General features: G+C 41.9%; 1 protein-coding gene across 1 annotated transcript in view; it reads left to right on the forward strand.

The window, feature by feature from the left end:
• The first annotated feature begins 806 nt into the window (after positions 1-806).
• Positions 807-17,714, forward strand: part of LOC140243774 (polypeptide N-acetylgalactosaminyltransferase 13-like) — a 33,063-nt gene continuing 16,155 nt past the window's right edge. Inside the window, 4 exon segments of the mRNA XM_072323445.1 lie at positions 807-907; positions 1,592-1,888; positions 1,891-2,246; positions 3,770-3,993. Coding sequence (XP_072179546.1) covers positions 1,606-1,888; positions 1,891-2,246; positions 3,770-3,993 — 863 coding nt within the window. The 5' untranslated portion in view covers positions 807-907; positions 1,592-1,605.

The raw sequence follows: 17,714 nt of genomic DNA on the forward strand, positions 1-17,714 counted from the left end.
GTGTTCCAGGGAATGGCTATATGTCTGAATGAGATGTAGTCCGGACGTGCAACATTTAATTTCGTCACAGAGAGCTGCGGCAATCCGTTCCCCTCCGCAGCGGTGAAATCTCTCTCGTCCTTCGCTCCCGCCGAACAAATCGCTTCATTATCCCTTCGTCTCAGAGCAGACGACACCTCTCTGGTAAACAATCTTTGCAGCAGAAGGCAACCGTGTCTAACAGGCAGAAAAGGTCTCCCTGGCGCCTTCCAATAACCCAAATTAAGCTCGAAACATCCCCTTGACTCAGGATTAATCACGTATAGGACCCGTCCTGTCTTAAGTACATCCCAAGGAGCCATGTTTAATCAACATAACTCCAAATTGATCCTTCGCTATACTCTTGGAGCGTGGACTATACGTTGCTTGGAGCGAATAATGAAACAAGAGATGAAGAGTAATGGACAGTCGCTCTTGTGTGAAGCTCATTGGGAACAGATTGCTGTACGAGAATCAAAACTCTGAATGATAATCTTAATTACAGTCTGAATAAATTGTATATAATGACATTTATACTGTAGGAAAGTATGAATCGCATACCCTTCCGTCGTATGCACACAATTATTTTGGAAAATTGAACACCAATCTTCTTCCTCATCAATTGATGCAGATAGTAAGTAGGGTACAGGAAAATGACTTGGATGATGTTCAACGCGCATGTCTAGTAACGACCAAACCCGATGTGATTTGAATCCCTTTTTTATTCTTTCGTGGAAATGGAGAGGAGGAGGAGGAGGAGGAAGAGGAGGAAGAAGAGAAGTGGGGGGGGGGGGGTAATGCAAGTGAGAGGTAGTGTGCTTCCGGAGTTGACGTACGAGGAGATCTGTTGACATTAAGTCGCCTCTTTAAGAGCATCAGGAAAGTGACGGTAAAATGGAGACTCTGCTCCAGACCGCTCGTCTGCCTAGTTGGAATCGACACTAATTGGCATTTTTGTAATCATCGTCACCCTGTGTGAAACGTGGTGTCTTCATTATTTGAAACAATATGGGTCAGAACTATAGCGTATGGATTTCTACAAGACAAAACATGATAAGGTCCTTCATCTGTAGACATTCTCAGTATTCATAAAGTGACATCGATTCTTTGGTTCTTTTTTTTTTCTCTCCTTCCACTTACGATTTTCCCACTGTCCTCTTTCCCCTCCTCCTAAATTACAAACTTCGCTCTCCTTGTTTTCTCTTCCATTGGAAGATGTGTGTATGGTTGCGTATGTGGTTATCCTACAGGTGCTTTCACAGACTGTGGATTGCCTTCCAGAGCTTAACCCTCTCAAGCCCACAATCTAAAGATGGCATTAGGTTTGTATACAAACAAGACTAGTCGCCACAGGGTTTACGAAAAAAACTGCATGGGGACTCTTGAAATAAGTTCTTCAAAACGTGTGCCGATAGTCAAGATTATCAGGCATTCTGACAAACTTCAGTGCGACGCCACTATTATGATGTTTCAGTGCGACGCCACTATCATGATGTGTGATTTAGCGCCTTTTGGAAGCAAACTCTTCATTTGCATAATCATGTCACGTTCTTGTTCTTATCTCCCTTTGCAGCGCCACCTACGACGATGCGAAGCGCGAAGGGGACGTCAAGTCGGGTGATCCTGGCTGTGCTCTACACCTCCCTACTCTGGTTCGTTCTCGACGTTCTCATCCTAGCCATGTACTCGTCCTTCACCGATGAGGGCAGCGGCTCCACCCTCAAGCTCCCCACAAGCTTCGATCACCAGCGCAATATTCGCGAGGAGGATGTCCACCAGCAGCTCGTCCACACCATGGCGATGCCGGCGAGGGAAGACACCTTCCACGCGCTCGCGAAAAAGCGCGCGTACTTGAACAGAACGTTGAGTCGAGGCAAGAAAAACGCAGCCGTTTTTCGTGGGGGAACGAACTGAAGGAAAACTTGCTGCATTCCAATAGAAGTGGACAGGATGTTTTGCCGAGGAGAGGTACAGGTGAGATCGTTGAGCAGAAATCCGTGGACGTGCGAGGTGATGTTATGAAGCGCCAAATCGAGCAACTAAAGAAGGAGTTAGACAGCGTGCGTAGCGATAAAGAGAGACTTGCTTTTGAAGTCAAGAAGTACGCGGCAGAGGATCGCAAGCCTCCACAAACATTCCAGGACAACGCTAATCATAACGGAGAGAGTATTGTGATAATGAACCAAATAGATCATGACGTGCACGCTCCAGTGGTCCTCGAGGACAAAGTAAGTGGAGACATCAATCTTTGTTACGTTTCTCGGGGGCAAAATATAGCCATTACTTTTGGCAAAAACCCGCCTTTCGGTACTTGGTACTCAAGAACTTATGGTGGTGCAAAGTTTGTGCGATGTTAATGTGCAGTTTGCTTGATACAGTTTGAACTCACTTGAAATATGAAAGATTATGGTTACACATGCTTTGTACGTTCACATCCCTTACACTGAGTGACAGCACATTGCCATGTTTCAAAATTTGACCTATACCTTTTACACATATAATTGTGCAATTCTATGAAATTTTACAATGTTAATGTTAGTTCTGTAATGTTAAATACGATATAAATTGAATACGAGAACAATATGAATACTGCATATATAAGATATTATATCAGCTAATCAAACACTTGATATTGTGGATACTAAATTAAATAATATAGGCCTGATGAGTATGATAATTACATCCTCAGAATGGAGTCAATAGAACGATTTGGTTTTTTTTTCTTTCTTTTTTTACAGATAGTTGGATATTCTCTCTCAGATTTCAAGACTGCTTAATGATTGCTGCGTTGTTGTTGTTGTTTTTTTTCTGGTCATATTTACCCCTACATGCATTTTTCCCTTTTGTTGACATTTAACAGTTTGTATGCGGATAACAATCTACTTAATTTTTGTTTTAGTGCACCCTGATCAGATAATTCGACATACACGTGAATTTAAAAACGTTTCTTTACAATCAATCGCTTCTCTCATACATTATATCATAGCGCTCGATAGATTGTATACATTTCAAAGGTAATTTTGCCCCGAATGTCTTTGTATAGGCCTATTCATAGTCGAAAACATCACCAGGATACACACACCTTTATCTCTCTCTCTCTCTCTCTCTCTCTCTCACGAAATCCACCCAAAACAATTTACTATCTCGCATTTTGCTGTCTTTGTCAATTTAATGGGTAAGCAAACCCGAGTATACGTGTAGATTGAGTGACTGCAGCAACATTAGTAGGATACATCAGCATAATTTTTGGGAAATCGGACAATTCGTTCAACAACTAATATGATAATACATTTTTTTTAGTTTCGTTGCAGCCAGAGTGTGAAGCATGAGAAGACTGTTACAGTTCGTTATGTCACACATGGAAAACAACGTAAAGTAACTACGAAGAGAATGAAAAAAAATGTACACTATATATATATTTAAATGAAAAATACATGTTTCCTTGACTTGTTAGAGATAAAAGTTAAGGGCGAAAAAAAAAAGAAAATCAAGTGGTTTTTCATTATGCCTTAAAAGCGAGAATAATATGTTGAATTTTCTGGAAAATTTCAATTTCGTTTCAAGCATGAAGTCACAAATGTTGTAGTCTGCTCATCGAGTGTTGGCTGCACCAAAATTGTAAAATCTATAACTTTTGAACGGATTGTCCGATTTTGCTCAAACTTATTACTGATGTGTTCTATTGATATTGTTCTCCGTTAAAACTTATGGTTCCTCCACCCCACCCCCCTTTGGATGGTCTTTTTGCAAGATCATACCGACAGACCGAACACCACGCGTACATCCTGTGAAGAACCTGGATGTGACGTCACAACCACGTGACCCTCATGGGCCTGGAGAGATGGGAAAGTTGGTGAAGACAGGGCCGGAGGATGAATCCAAGGTGAAGATTGGCTGGCAGCACGCCTTCTTCAACGAGTACGTGAGCGACATGATTTCCCTTGAGCGATCGGTGCCCGACGTCAGACCGAAAGGGTAAGTGAGCCACGAAGTTTCACTGAATGAAAGTCGATGCGAGTTATGTCTGTGTGTACATTTTTTTTTTTCTGAGCGTTTGTAGAAGATTTTCCTTGTCTCGTTAGAAAATGTATACATCAGTTCTCTGAATATGTTAATATTATACTAGTAACCAGACATCAAGTACTTTATATTATATCAACACGCTGATCTTACATACAGCTGAAACCGCTAGCAAATATAGCAGCAGAATTTACTACAGTATCAACAGAACAAACAAACTGCCATTAGAAAAACGTAAACTACACTAGTACGCTAGAACATAACTCAGAATGTGCACAGTCTTATGTTATTCTACCTACATGACCTGTGCATATGAAAAACAAAATACTCGTGGAACACTTAAAAGAATACACACTGTATACTTAATATTCAACCATTAACACACACACACACACACACGCACACACACACACACACACACATATATATATATACACACACAAACAAACATTTTGCTTCATGACATCAACGGCGTAAATCCGTACTGAGGAGTGGGGGGGATGGTCACCATCACCACGATTACAAGCCCATCTATACATAACCGGACCGGCGCAGCCTTGGGGGGGGGGGGGGGGGGAGAGAAGCTTGGTGCCCCCTCCCCACACACGCACACTTTACAGGGATCGGATGTCCCACTCTTTTGCATGAAATATAAAGTGGGAGGAAAGTGGCAGCAAAAATAATGAAGACTTTTTGTTCTTGTTGTTGCTTTTTTTTTTTGCTTGTCAGATGACTTACGGCGGAAAATCAGACCTTAAAAGTATGAAGACATTTTTTGTTTTTGAAATATGAGAGGGAGCGGAGCGACCGAACGGGGGAATGGTGTGTAGGGGGGGGGGGGTGTATCCCTCTCCCACACGAGGAAGATTTTGCATTTTCAGACCTGAAATTCAGCGATCTGGCGCACACTTTTGGTGAAATTTTGTTTTTTCTTCTTAAAAAAAAAAACAATAGAAAATGAAATATTCACAATATATTATTGAATGACTAAATCGTGGTATTTCAGGTCTTGCTCCGCCTGTGCGACATCATTGCGAAGGCCTACTAAATAGTTGGGCCTATCACCGGCGTAGACAGGATTTGATCTTATAGGGGGAGCGGTTATGAGATCGTGAGAGAGCGAAGCAAGTGATGGGGGGGGGGAGGGTATGGTAGGGGGGTTTCCCCCTCCCACGGTGAAATCTTTTTACATTGAAAATTTTGACATTTTACAGTCCCAAAACTGCCGTTTGTAGCTATATTCTTCGCTTTGGAAATTAAGGGGGGGGGGCACACCGGGCGCAACTGCTGTCAATCACTGGCAGCAACATCAGGGACCGTTTCATGAAACTTTTTGTCAGTGATTTACACTGACAACTGTTAAAAGTTACTGAATTCCTTGCGTCTGATTGGCTGATAGCAAATTTGTCGGTGAAAACCTCCGACGAACTCGTTGATGAAACGCCCCCCCCCCCCAGGAGAATGGCATAGCGATTAAATGCGAGCGAGCGGAGCGAGCGAGCTTGAAAATTTTGACATAATACTTTTACAGTCTAAAAACTGCCGTTTGTAGATATACTTCTTCGCTTTGGAAATTAAGGGGGGCCGCACCGGGCGCAACTGCTGTCAATCACTGGCAGCAACATCAGGAGAATGGTATAGCGATTAAATGCGAGCGAGCGGAGCGAGCGAGCTTGAAAATTGTGACATTTTTACAGTCCAAAAACTGCCGTTTGTGGCTGTATTTTTTTGCTTTGGAAATTAAAGGTAGGGGATACCTTTTACAGACCTCCCAAAATACAGCAAAACATTAAATATGAACCTCAGGGGACTTGTTTAGGCCACTGCTGAGAAATTTGGAAGTCAACAGTTATCTACAATTTGAATGATGCACAAAACTCAACTACTCAGTAGTTCTGTGTGTCAGCCACACTTAAGCCTTTTTGTCGCAGTCTTCTGTATTTTTTATCTATAAACGCAAATTTAAAAGTATAAGAGCTGATGTAATAGCATAATAGAGTGTGTGGCAAGAATGTATATAGAAATGTTTGTAAGTTTTGATGAACTTTCTTCACAAAATATACATGATGGACACACATGCAGTGCATGGGTCTGCAAAGGTAGCCTAGCAATGTACTGGAATTTACGGTGAGCCCCGAAAAAAATTCAATTCAAAATCTAACGGTCAATAAAAATGTACGAAATGTTACCGTCCACTTTCAATACTTTATGGGGGTTTCTAAAATGACACTCTTTTCAACATACCACTGTATTTATACAACTCTTCATTTAAGGCATGCAAATGGGATTCCCTACCTTTAAGGGGTGGGGGCGCACCGGGTGCAACTGCTGGCAATTACTGGCAGTAACATCAGAAGAATTGCATAACAATTAAATGCGAGCGAGTGAAGCGAGCGAGCTTGAAAATTTTGACATTTTACAGTCCAAGAACTGCCGTTTTTGGCTGTATTTTTTCGCTTTGGAAATTAAGGGGGGCGCACGGGGTGCAACTGCTGGCAGTTACTGACAGCAACATCAGGGGAATGGCATAACGATTAAATGCGAACGAGCGGAGCGAGCGAGCTTGAAAATTTTGACTTTTTACAATCCAAAAACTGCCGTTTGTGGCTGTATTTTTTTGCTTTGGAAATTAAGGGGTGGGGGCGCACCGGGTGCAACTGCTGGCAATTACTGGCAGCAACATCAGGAGAATTGCATAACAATTAAATGAGAGCGAGTGAAGCGAGCGAGCTTGAAAATTTTGACATTTTACAGTCCAAGAACTGCCGTTTTTGGCTGTATTTTTTCGCTTTGGAAATTAAGGGGGGCGCACCGGGTGCAACTGCTGGCAATTACTGACAGCAACATCAGGGGAATGGCATAACGATTAAATGCGAGCGAGCGGAGCGAGCGAGCTTGAAAATTTTGACTTTTTACAATCCAAAAACTGCCGTTTGTGGCTGTATTTTTTTGCTTTGGAAATTAAGGGGTGGGGGCGCACCGGGTGCAACTGCTGGCAATTACTGGCAGCAACATCAGGAGAATTGCATAACAATTAAATGAGAGCGAGTGAAGCGAGCGAGCTTGAAAATTTTGACATTTTACAGTCCAAGAACTGCCGTTTTTGGCTGTATTTTTTCGCTTTGGAAATTAAGGGGGCGCACCGGGTGCAACTGCTGGCAGTTACTGGCAGCAACATCAGGGGAATGGCATAACGATTAAATGCGAGCGAGCAAAGCGAGTGAGCTTGAAAATTTTGACTTTTTACAGTCCCAAAACTGTCGTTTGTAGTTATATTTTTCGATTTGGAAATTAAGGGGGGGGGGGGGGGCGCACCGGGCACAACTGCTGGCAATTACTGGCAGCATGCAACATCAGGAGAATGGTATAACAATTGAATGCGAGCGAGCGAAGCGGTGACTAGGAGATGTCACCGGTTAACCCTAACCCTAACCCTAACCCTCAGGAGAATGGCATAACAATTAAATGCGAGCGAGCGAAGCGAGTGAGCTTGAGAATTTAGATATTTTACAGTCCCCCAAACTGTCGTTTGTGGCTGTATTTTTTCGCTTTGGAAATTAAGGGGGGCGCACCGGGCGAAAACTGCTGGCAGTTACTAGCAGCAACATCAGGAGAATGATTAAATGCGAGCGAGCAAAGCGAGTGAGCTTGAAAATTTTGACTTTTTACAGTCCCAAAACTGTCGTTTGTAGCTATATTTTTCGATTTGGAAATTAAGGGGGGGGGGCGCACCGGGCACAACTGCTGGCAATTACTGGCAGCATGCAACATCAGGAGAATGGCATAACAATTGAATGCGAGCGAGCGAAGCGAGCGAGTTTGAAAATTTTGACATTTTACAGTCCCGAAAGTGCCGTTTGTGGCTGTATTTTTTCGCTTTGGAAATTAAGGGGGGAGCACACCGGGCGCAACTGCCGGCAATTACTGGCAGCAACATCAGGAGAATGGCATAACGATTAAATGCGAGCGAGCGAAGCGAGTGAGCTTGAAAATTTAGATATTTTACAGTCCCCCAAACTGTCGTTTGTGGCTGTATTTTTTCGCTTTGGAAATTAAGGGGGGCGCACCGGGTGAAAACTGCTGGCAGTTACTAGCAGCAACATCAGGAGAATGGCATAATGATTAAATGCGAGCGAGCGAAGCGAGCGAGCTTCAAAATGTTGACATTTTACAGTCCCAAAACTGCCGTTTGTAGCTATATTTTTCGCTTCTGAAATTAAGGGGGGGGGGCATCGGGCGAAAACTGCTGGCAATTACTGGCTGCAACATCACAAGAATGGCATAGCGATTAAATGCGAGCGAGCGGAGCGAGCGAGCTTTACAATTTTGACATTTTACACTCCAAACACTGCCGTTTGTAGCTATATATTTTTCGCTTTTGTTTGTCCCATAGGCACTTTTATGGGGGAACCATCCCCCCCCCCCATCGACGCCTCTGCATTATGAGGGTGTTTTTGTTAAGTGAAAGATCTGCTGCACACTCTTTGATAAATTAGGGAAGTATACGTCTATCTCAAAAGTGTATACAAAGTCTGTCGAAAGGGATCCTGTATAGCGGAGCTTTAGCATGTTTATGATTGCAATACAACGATCTGGTGCATAGTTCTGGCGATATTTGGACAATTTTCCATTAAGAAAGTTCGAGATTTGTCCTCATCTCGGGAATTGCTTGGGGGATAAATGATTTGTCTGCCTAAACACTTCCGTAGGGGCGGGGCAAATGCCCCTTTGCCCCCCCCCCCCCCCCCGAGATAGATTCGACGCCCCTGATCTTCCCTTGGTATGCCCATAGATGTAGGCCTATCCTGACTGAGTCACCAGTCACTGTCGTTTCTCAGGAATGATTCAGGAAATGGAGGGGGTTCAATATGGCGATATAGTTTTTGTTATTGTTTGTTTGTTTGTTTTCGTACATATTTTGCAGATGGTCCCCAGTTACTGAGCCATACCTTACAGTGTATGTCGATGTTACTTTCTTCGCGAGCGAGCGAAGCGAGCGAGCGCTTGAGAAAATTATGTATACATTTTCCTACAAGATAGAATACTGTTCAGCTCTGTTACCTGTCTAAAGGCCGGCGTACAAATGTCATGCAATATGCCAAAATTGATACAATCACATTTCTGCTTCCTCCATTCTTTTTTCAAAATTCAGGGGGGGGGGGGGGATGATTGTACAGGCCATCCCCCCTCCTCCATTTCAGGGGGGGACATATCCCCCCCCCATCCCCCCGGGATTTACGCCCATGCATGACATACATGATTAACAAAACATAACATAACTAAATACAGCATATTAAGCGGCGAAGTACCATCAAGAAATTTCGCACTGGTTGTATACCCCATAAACACAACGTGGACTAGACATGGTCTGTCTGAATTGAATTGTTTGTTCAAGGCTACAAGTAGATAGGAGCATGTCGTTGACCAGTGAGATGTCGTAAAGCGAAAATTGTATCCTTTTTCTCAGATCATTGAGGAAACCAGGTCATTTTCTCTTTGAACTACGAAATAGATTAAGATGCTGGATGAACTGAAACACAGAGAAAGACGCACACTTGATGTATCCATGGTGACATGATCCATAGCCACAGCGATACTTTCAAGGAATGAATGTTCACTTAAATATTCAGTGAATGAAGAAGAAATAAGTAGAACACATCAGAGAAGTTCGGTGAAATTTGGGCAAGCCCTTCAAATATAATGAGTCGTATAATCTTCGGTTGAATCCCTGGATGAGAAGACTACAATACAATTGTATTTGACGTCACGAGTACAGCACAACGTTGATACAGAGAAAACAAAGAGAATTCCCCCCAAAATGATTTTCTGATCAACACAATAAATTCTCTTAATCAAAATGTGTACCAACATTTATATTGAGGACAGTTATTATTCCCCTTCTTTTTGAACTAAGCAATCAAGTGTTCCTTCATTATTAAAAACAAATAACGAAAGCAGCCCCATTTGAGATTATCTCTACAATTTGTTTCCGGATTGTGACATCACGAATTGTTGTATCTTTCTATTTAGCCATGATGGCATGTAGATTCAACTTTTTAGATTCATAGCTTTTCGGCTTGTCCGATTTCTTTCTCAGATTTCACTGTTGTGGTCAACCAATAAATATAATAACATGATATATTTTTCCACTAATATTAACTCCTTAAATACTACCTAAAGGTAAATTCCCCTTTCACCTCGCTGATTTCCAGGGTAGTAACTTCAGACATTAAGTTCACACGGTTATAGTTTGCAGTATAATAACATTGACGGTGTGCTTTCATCTGACATCAGTTCAAACGAAAAAAGAAATGAGGGTTAAACGCCCACCTTAAAGTGCTGTAACTGCATGGACACAGAACGTAATACAATGTCATAGAGTCTATGTACACAGCAGAATGTCTGCCATTATCGGCTCAAACACGAACATCACATCAGTTGGATAAAGAAGTGTTTGGAACGAGAAGAACGTCACAGTGGTGATAAATGAGAGAACGTTTGGATATGAAATGATTGTGTCTGCCGCTGTCTAAACCATGACCTTGGTTGAGCGTGATGGCGCATCATTTCGCTCTTTTAAAGGGATCTCGTACAGTTTTGGTTGAGACCTAATTTCAGGTTTCTAACATTTTTTGGTGAGATAATGAGAAACCTCTTATGAAATATGAAAGAGCATGTAATTTTATGAGGAATTAAACATTTATTTGATGAAAATTGGTTTTGAAATGGCTGAGATATCCAAAAAGAGTGATTCTATTAAAGTGTGGGACCCACACTTTATTACGATCGCTTTGTTTTACTTTGTTTTTGGATGTTTCTGTCACTCCAAACCCGATTTTCATCAAATAAACTTTGAATTCCTCTTAAAATGGTATGCTCTGTGCTATATCATAAGTGTTTTCTTGGTATCTCGCAAAAAGTTAAAAGCCCAATTCTCATCTCCACCAGTACTGTACCATCCATTTAATAAATGGGTTTATAGGAAAGTAAGTGTTATTCCTTTTCGACGAAGACATAGCGGAGCCAGGGCGTGTCCTCTCCCTCGGTATCCACCACGGTGATGCAGTCCGTGCTGTGGAGCCTGTACCCAAGATGACAGATGTGATCGAAGAGCTTCGTCTTTGGAAACCTGCGATAGGTGTGGGAGGGAAACATGGCGTGCTGTGCGGAGAACTCCAAACACTGGCTAGTTTTCCTGTAGTTCCCCAGGTGTTCAGACAGCTGCGGTATGGCTTGCAAAGTGACGAGGGACCCGTAGATTCGATAGACGTGGGGCTCGTTGTCCTTCTCGCGGATGCAAACCTCGACGACGCCTCCGTGCGAGACGAAGTTCGCGGAGGTAGTCGTCCTCGGAGATTCTGCCTTCTCGTAGTTCTCCGCGAGACGATACGCGCATATTCTGGCGCTGAGTTCTTGGATTTGATAGAAGTCGGCCTCCTTCTGGAGAAGGTCGAGGTATCGGAACTTCTCGGGTAGACAGAGATCACCCCGCCGGAGGAAGTTGAGAATGTGCCTAAATATTTCTCCGTCACCGTCTATCAGGTAGTTGCCTGAATTTGAGGGAAATCATGTGATTCTTCTTATTAGCCTCCGCAAAAGGATGGCGTATGAAATATCAATACCTAAAACGTTAACAGTTTCCTCGGCTGCTCGGCACTGTTCTCTTCATGACATGTTACTTTCATTCATTTGGTGTGATATACATTATAATCACCAACCCTTGCCAAAGGGTTATCTTTTATGCTTTTATGTCTTTATCTTTTATGTCTTTATCATTTATGTCTTTATCTGTATCAAGCAAATTTTCAAGATCAAACCAATTTGCCTTATAAGCTTGGTAATTTGAGTTCGTAATCACAAAAGCAGTGTGTATTATTCATTTGCGAGCAAATGTTGTAACTGCAATCAAGTTGCAATGAGACATTGAGCTAGACTGTTCTCAAAGAATCAAATGAAGGGACCAATCACCTAACCCTTTTCTCTCAAACATGACCGGAAGTCGCCGAGGTATTTCAAAGATTAAAACGCCCCTAGGTCCCTTTGTCAATGCCGATTTGCTTGTTTATTTCCCGAGAACCATCAGATAGAATTCCTTTCGACTGTTATTGGACAAAATTTGCCAGAGTGTTTAAAAGCTCGCTTTTGACCACTGACATCTCCATAACACTGTCAAATAATCATGAACCTGTACTTCATTTTAGACCACGACTGTGCTGTAAGTGTACCCAGTGTAATGACACCAATTTATTTCCCCTTTTAACGTATTCCAATGTGAGGTAACGTAGTATTTGGTGCACGGTACTACCATGGAGTAGCTCCATGGTACTACCGTCAATATGAACGTGCGTGTAGGCATACATTGTATTATCATTTCCATCTACATTAATTTGTGTGTTACCAAAATATACGCACAAGAGGTCTTCGGCGCAAGGTTAGTGACTTACTTTGAGGTAGTCAGAGATATACAACCTTTTACGCCCTCAACGGAGACACTCCGTTGGGGTCTTGAATAGAAGTCATTTGTCATGCGTATTATGCATCTATGAAATGGGGGTGGGTGGTGAGGATTATCATGCACTCTTATAGGGACAAATGGAACACGTGCTCTGTAACCATTGATATGCAGCTTTAATAATATAGATACGTTTCCTCTAAGAGCATCTGCAGCATCTGTTTGATACAATAGAGATGGGGAAGGCTGATAATGAAGACGAATTTTAAAATAAAAAGAGGAGGAAGAACATTATCATGACAAAAATAAGCAACAGGCATAAAAAAGACCCTGGTAGATTTGCTTCATACACCACGGTGAGCTTTCTTTTTGCACTACAGAACCATCTACTCTTGCATTTCGTAAGAATTTACCCTAAGCTGTGCGCGCTTTTGTTTGTGCAGGGAAGGTGGAAAGATGACATCCCATGCTCCCATCTCAATCCCTGGTTTGTGTTATCATCCCTTCGTGGGACATTGCGTGAATGTGCATCATGCACCGTTTGGAAGCAATCTAGTTTCCACGTTTCGGAGCTAAAAATCTGACTGTAGCAATATGATCATCTTTATCATCATCAACAACAACGTCTACGAAGAATCCCTGCTGATATCAAGAGGAGAAGTGTACATGGATGCTTAAACCACACTTTTCTTTTCGAAAAATGGAAATGAATTTGGATTTGAAAATTTGAATTTGAAATATTAGCAAAAAAAAAAAATAAAAATAGAAGGAATGGAACATCTTCCAGCCCCGAAGAAAGTCATATTGTACCCACCATGTTCATCGCGTGCTGCCGGAATCATGGAACTGGTGAACATAGCGCCAAGCATGGAGTTCGGATAGCGGGTGAGGGTGCTGCGACTAGTTCGGTACACGACACCGCCGACATTTAGCCCGATGTATTCGCTAAGAGACTTGACGAGGTGTCGACCCTCCGAAGAAACTTTCTCACCTTCCATTGTATCAGACTTTCATAGTACATGTACTACTGGAGAACGAAAACAGCAGAACAAAAACAACAGAACAAAAACAGCAGAACGAAAACAACAGAAAGAAACGCTATAGCAGCGCTGGACTAGTGAGCGTCCCCATAGAGTTATTCTGTGATAAGTACAGTTTTCCAACGATTTTGACGGGAAGTACAGCAGATGCGCTGCTGGTGTATTGCCACAGCAGTCGCGCACAGGTGCCAGGCAACAGCCGGAATTTCGCAACATCAGGAAGGACCCAATAGGCGATTGCGAAATCCACGCTCAGTGCCATGCTCGATACGATCGGGGGAATGAAACCATGTCACCTCAACTGTCGAGTCGAAGCCGTCGAAGAACTCTAGGACGAAGTAATACGTCTTCTGCAAAGTGACCTTCACCATAGTTCGAACCTCAGAGAATATCGTTCTTCTTGTTGTTAACGACTTCTTTTTTCGAACAGATTTCGTATTTGTTTCGTCACAAAGTCTATTCAGGCTGACAAGATGTCGAGATAATGATGAATGTACAATCAGATTTTCGCATTGATAACACCCAATATGATTAAACTGTCTAAATCCTGCTTCAGGGTCTTAAAATAATTATAACATCTTAGCTCTATTTTGCAGAAAACCCCATTCAATTTGGTTAAGCGGTCACAGAGAAATGTGGATTGTTGTAAAATATGTCATGAGTCTGATTCTTCCAAGTTCAGCACTTGGATGCTCTTGTGTGTGAACACAATAGACAGAACTTGGAGGGAAGAAATTCCTGACATGCTCTACAAAATTCCTCATTTCTCTTTGACCACTGAAGCAAATCGGATGGGGTGTTCTGTAAGATGTGGGCAATGAGTTATAGTTTCGTACCCTGAAATTGTATTTGGATTGATTCACTATTTTTAAAGTTATCATTACGGAGGGTCCCGTTGTAATTTTTTTTTTTTTTTGACATACGGTATTACGACTCTATATTCCAGCATGATATGAAGTGTTTGCAATGTCCCTCAAAAAAAAAAAAAAAAATCATGATTGCAGATTGGGGCCTACACTCGTCGCTGATTGCGTATTGTACTTTCCATGCTATTTTTGTTAATGTAGACCAGTGCAGTTTTATTTTCTCCCTACACGAAGGCGTTCTTATATGAAAAGGCATTCATCACGCCTGAATGCCCGATCCCTCATTGAAATATGAAAACTGTGTTCCATTCAACTCGGTATGTGTTCGACAGATTAATATCAAAGAACCAGGACAGTGAAATTTTCAGAAAATCAGCCAAAAAACAAAGTTAGAAGTTTAAAAGATTTCAAATTCGATGCAAACCAGGGAAAGGAATTTCGGTTGTTTTCGTTAAAATGCAAGTGAAAATGGGATGAAGTGGGGGAAGTCTACAACTTTTATCCTTCCATCTGATGGCTTCAATCATACAATCTTCACTGACAATATCAAAATGCAAAAGAAGCCCAAATCCCCACTATCATAACTATTTTGATCAATACATAATGATTCCAGCGAGTCATTAATAAGTCGACGACGAACTTGGAAGAGCGAGTACATGGATTGCGGTCACTACTTTCAAGGCGGAAATGTTTATTGTGATTTCTATATTGATGTTTTGCTGTGACTAATGTAAGAGTGCTGGTTTTATGTGTCGGTAGCGTGGTGTGCACTCTCAACTGTAGTATATGATGTCAAGCCACAATCGAACATTAGCCCATGCAGGAGACAAGGTGGTGGTTCCAAGATATACAATTTAGTTTATTAGATATAATAATCAGGAATTCCAAAGTGGAGCATAATATTGACGAGGGAATATTGTCGGTAGTATATATAAAGAATACTGTTCCACTCGTTCTTGGCACATGACCGAACAGAGTCGGGGCCGGAGTAAGATTGATTCCTCAACTCCAGAAGCATAAGATATATTGGGACATAGATAGAAGTTAAGAGATTAATAGGAGAGGGTCTATGATGTGGGGATTATAGGTTCATTGAACAGTACTGTGTAAGGGACTGGTGGTGGGAATTGTAAACACAGTTAGTCTGAATTTACTTAAACTTGATTGAGGACAAAGGGAAGGATTAACTATTGAGTAGAGATTAACCAAAGTAATAACAAAGATGGTTGGGTTCTGAATGGAAGTTTCATTGGAGGTTTGATGGTCTTGTTAATAAAAGGATATGAGACTATAAAGCTGGGAAGTGTTGGATTGGACTGGTCGTATATTTAGACAGTATAATTGGGGCAGGAAATGGGGATAAATTCTTAACTTGGTCAATCAAGAGACACTTATAAATTACATGAGGTTTGTTCTGTTTTAAGGTATAAACTCCCTATTTCTCCATCTTACACTAATATCACCGTCTATTCAGCCATGCTATTTTGTTTGATATGTCATCACATGGAAATTCATGTAGATGTGAATGAAACCTTAATTCTAACATTTTACAGATAACTTTCTTTACTCTACTTTTTTTTAGATAACTTCCTTTTTTTAAACAAAAGTCACAAGACGCACGGAAGCTTTCAGTTTACAGTTTTGTTAAAACGTATCTAAGCCAAGGTCTGACGCAGTCAGTGGTGTGCAGCGTGAATCCAAGAGTTCGTAGCTCGTCCAACAGCCCGGTCTTCGCCAGATCAAATTTGTCATCATCGTCCATCCCATCAATTGCATAGAACAGCATCGCTTGACTTCCCGTCTTGTATCTGTCCATGAAAAATTCCAGCGACGGCACATTTTTCAACAACTTGAAATTTCCATACACTCTCCAAAACGTACTTATTGACCCCTCTTCTCGATGTGCCCATAACTCGACAACCTTGGCGTAATAGCGATGGTCATTCGAAGGCGGGGAGGAGGTCGATGTCCTTTCAACTTCCGTAGCGAGTCGTTCGTGATGCTTGATGTCGATTTCTTCGCAGAGGGTCCCGAGTTCGTAGAATTCGGCGTCCTTCCGCAGGAGCTTGAATTCCGTGAAGTCGTCGGGAAGGCACAGGGCTCCCCGTCGGAGGTAAGTCAGGACGTGACGGAACATGCGACCGTCGCCATCGATCACAAAATTACCTACAGGAGATAAAATGGACATATTTAGGTACTGCAACTCTGTGCAGCAACGCTTTAGGGCTCACACCTGTAAATAAAATGGACTGTCCCAGACCCCTTCACAAATTCGTACCAAAGATACCAAAATAAATGAAGAAAAAAAATAATTAAAAATCAATGATGTAGTTTGGCAAAAAAACTGAATAGCTGTAGACATTGAGTATGGATTGCTCTACAAACTGCATTTTGGTTGGAAGATGAAAGCTTCTCTGATGGAATTTGAGGGGACTATATTCCATTGGGTACGTGTACGGAAAATAGGTGATTTTTTGAGTGACAAGAACTCGTAGTCTGGCTTTGCAGACCCTTGGACAGAATTAAAGCAGAACAACCCACCCTGAAAATCTGATGGATGAAAGGGTATATCTCACTTATTCAGGTTAGTGAAGATGAAACACCTCATTTCTCCAAGCTATTTTACAGAATTTTTTTGAAATTTGAATTTTAACACACGTCTCTATGGGGAATTATTTATCCGTGTGAGCCCTATAGCATAAGAGATGGTAATGTAGAAGCAATAATGTCATTCGGCAACTATGGTGGTTCATTTGTTACCATACTCCTGATGAATTGGCTCAGTGCGTAGTCTCATTCCTACCGCCGTTTATCATGACATCCGTTACCACCACTGTACTTCCTTGTAACAAGTAATTTTCCATTGAGTCTTTTAAGGAAATTTCGCTCAAATAGATTTGTGAATTCATAGAATTGCCATTTGTAATGACTACAACTCATTCCTTCAACCTGCCAATGACTGAACACATTGCCAAAATGATCATACAATCACTAGCATGACTAGTTCCACTACCGAAACTAACTACTACTTTCGAGACCGCAACTGCGAGTAGTACTGCTGCCATTATACCCATGTTGCCCCTGCTGCTCTCATCGATGCTTCGAAACGAATAACTTCTTCTTTTGTCACCTGTCACTGGCTTCAAATAGTAAATTAATGGAGTCAAGATTCCCCTCCCCACCCCCAGAAATATGCAGATGGTCTTCTTCAGCAAGAAGAATAACTAAAGAGGTTGATTTAAATACGGGAACTACTGCGGAATACTTTCAGGACTATACTCACCGTGCTCATCTTGTGCTTGTGAAGCGGAAGGTCCC

The sequence above is a fragment of the Diadema setosum genome, chromosome 20 (assembly GCF_964275005.1).
Source record: "Diadema setosum chromosome 20, eeDiaSeto1, whole genome shotgun sequence".
Classification (NCBI taxonomy): Eukaryota; Metazoa; Echinodermata; class Echinoidea; order Diadematoida; family Diadematidae; genus Diadema; species Diadema setosum.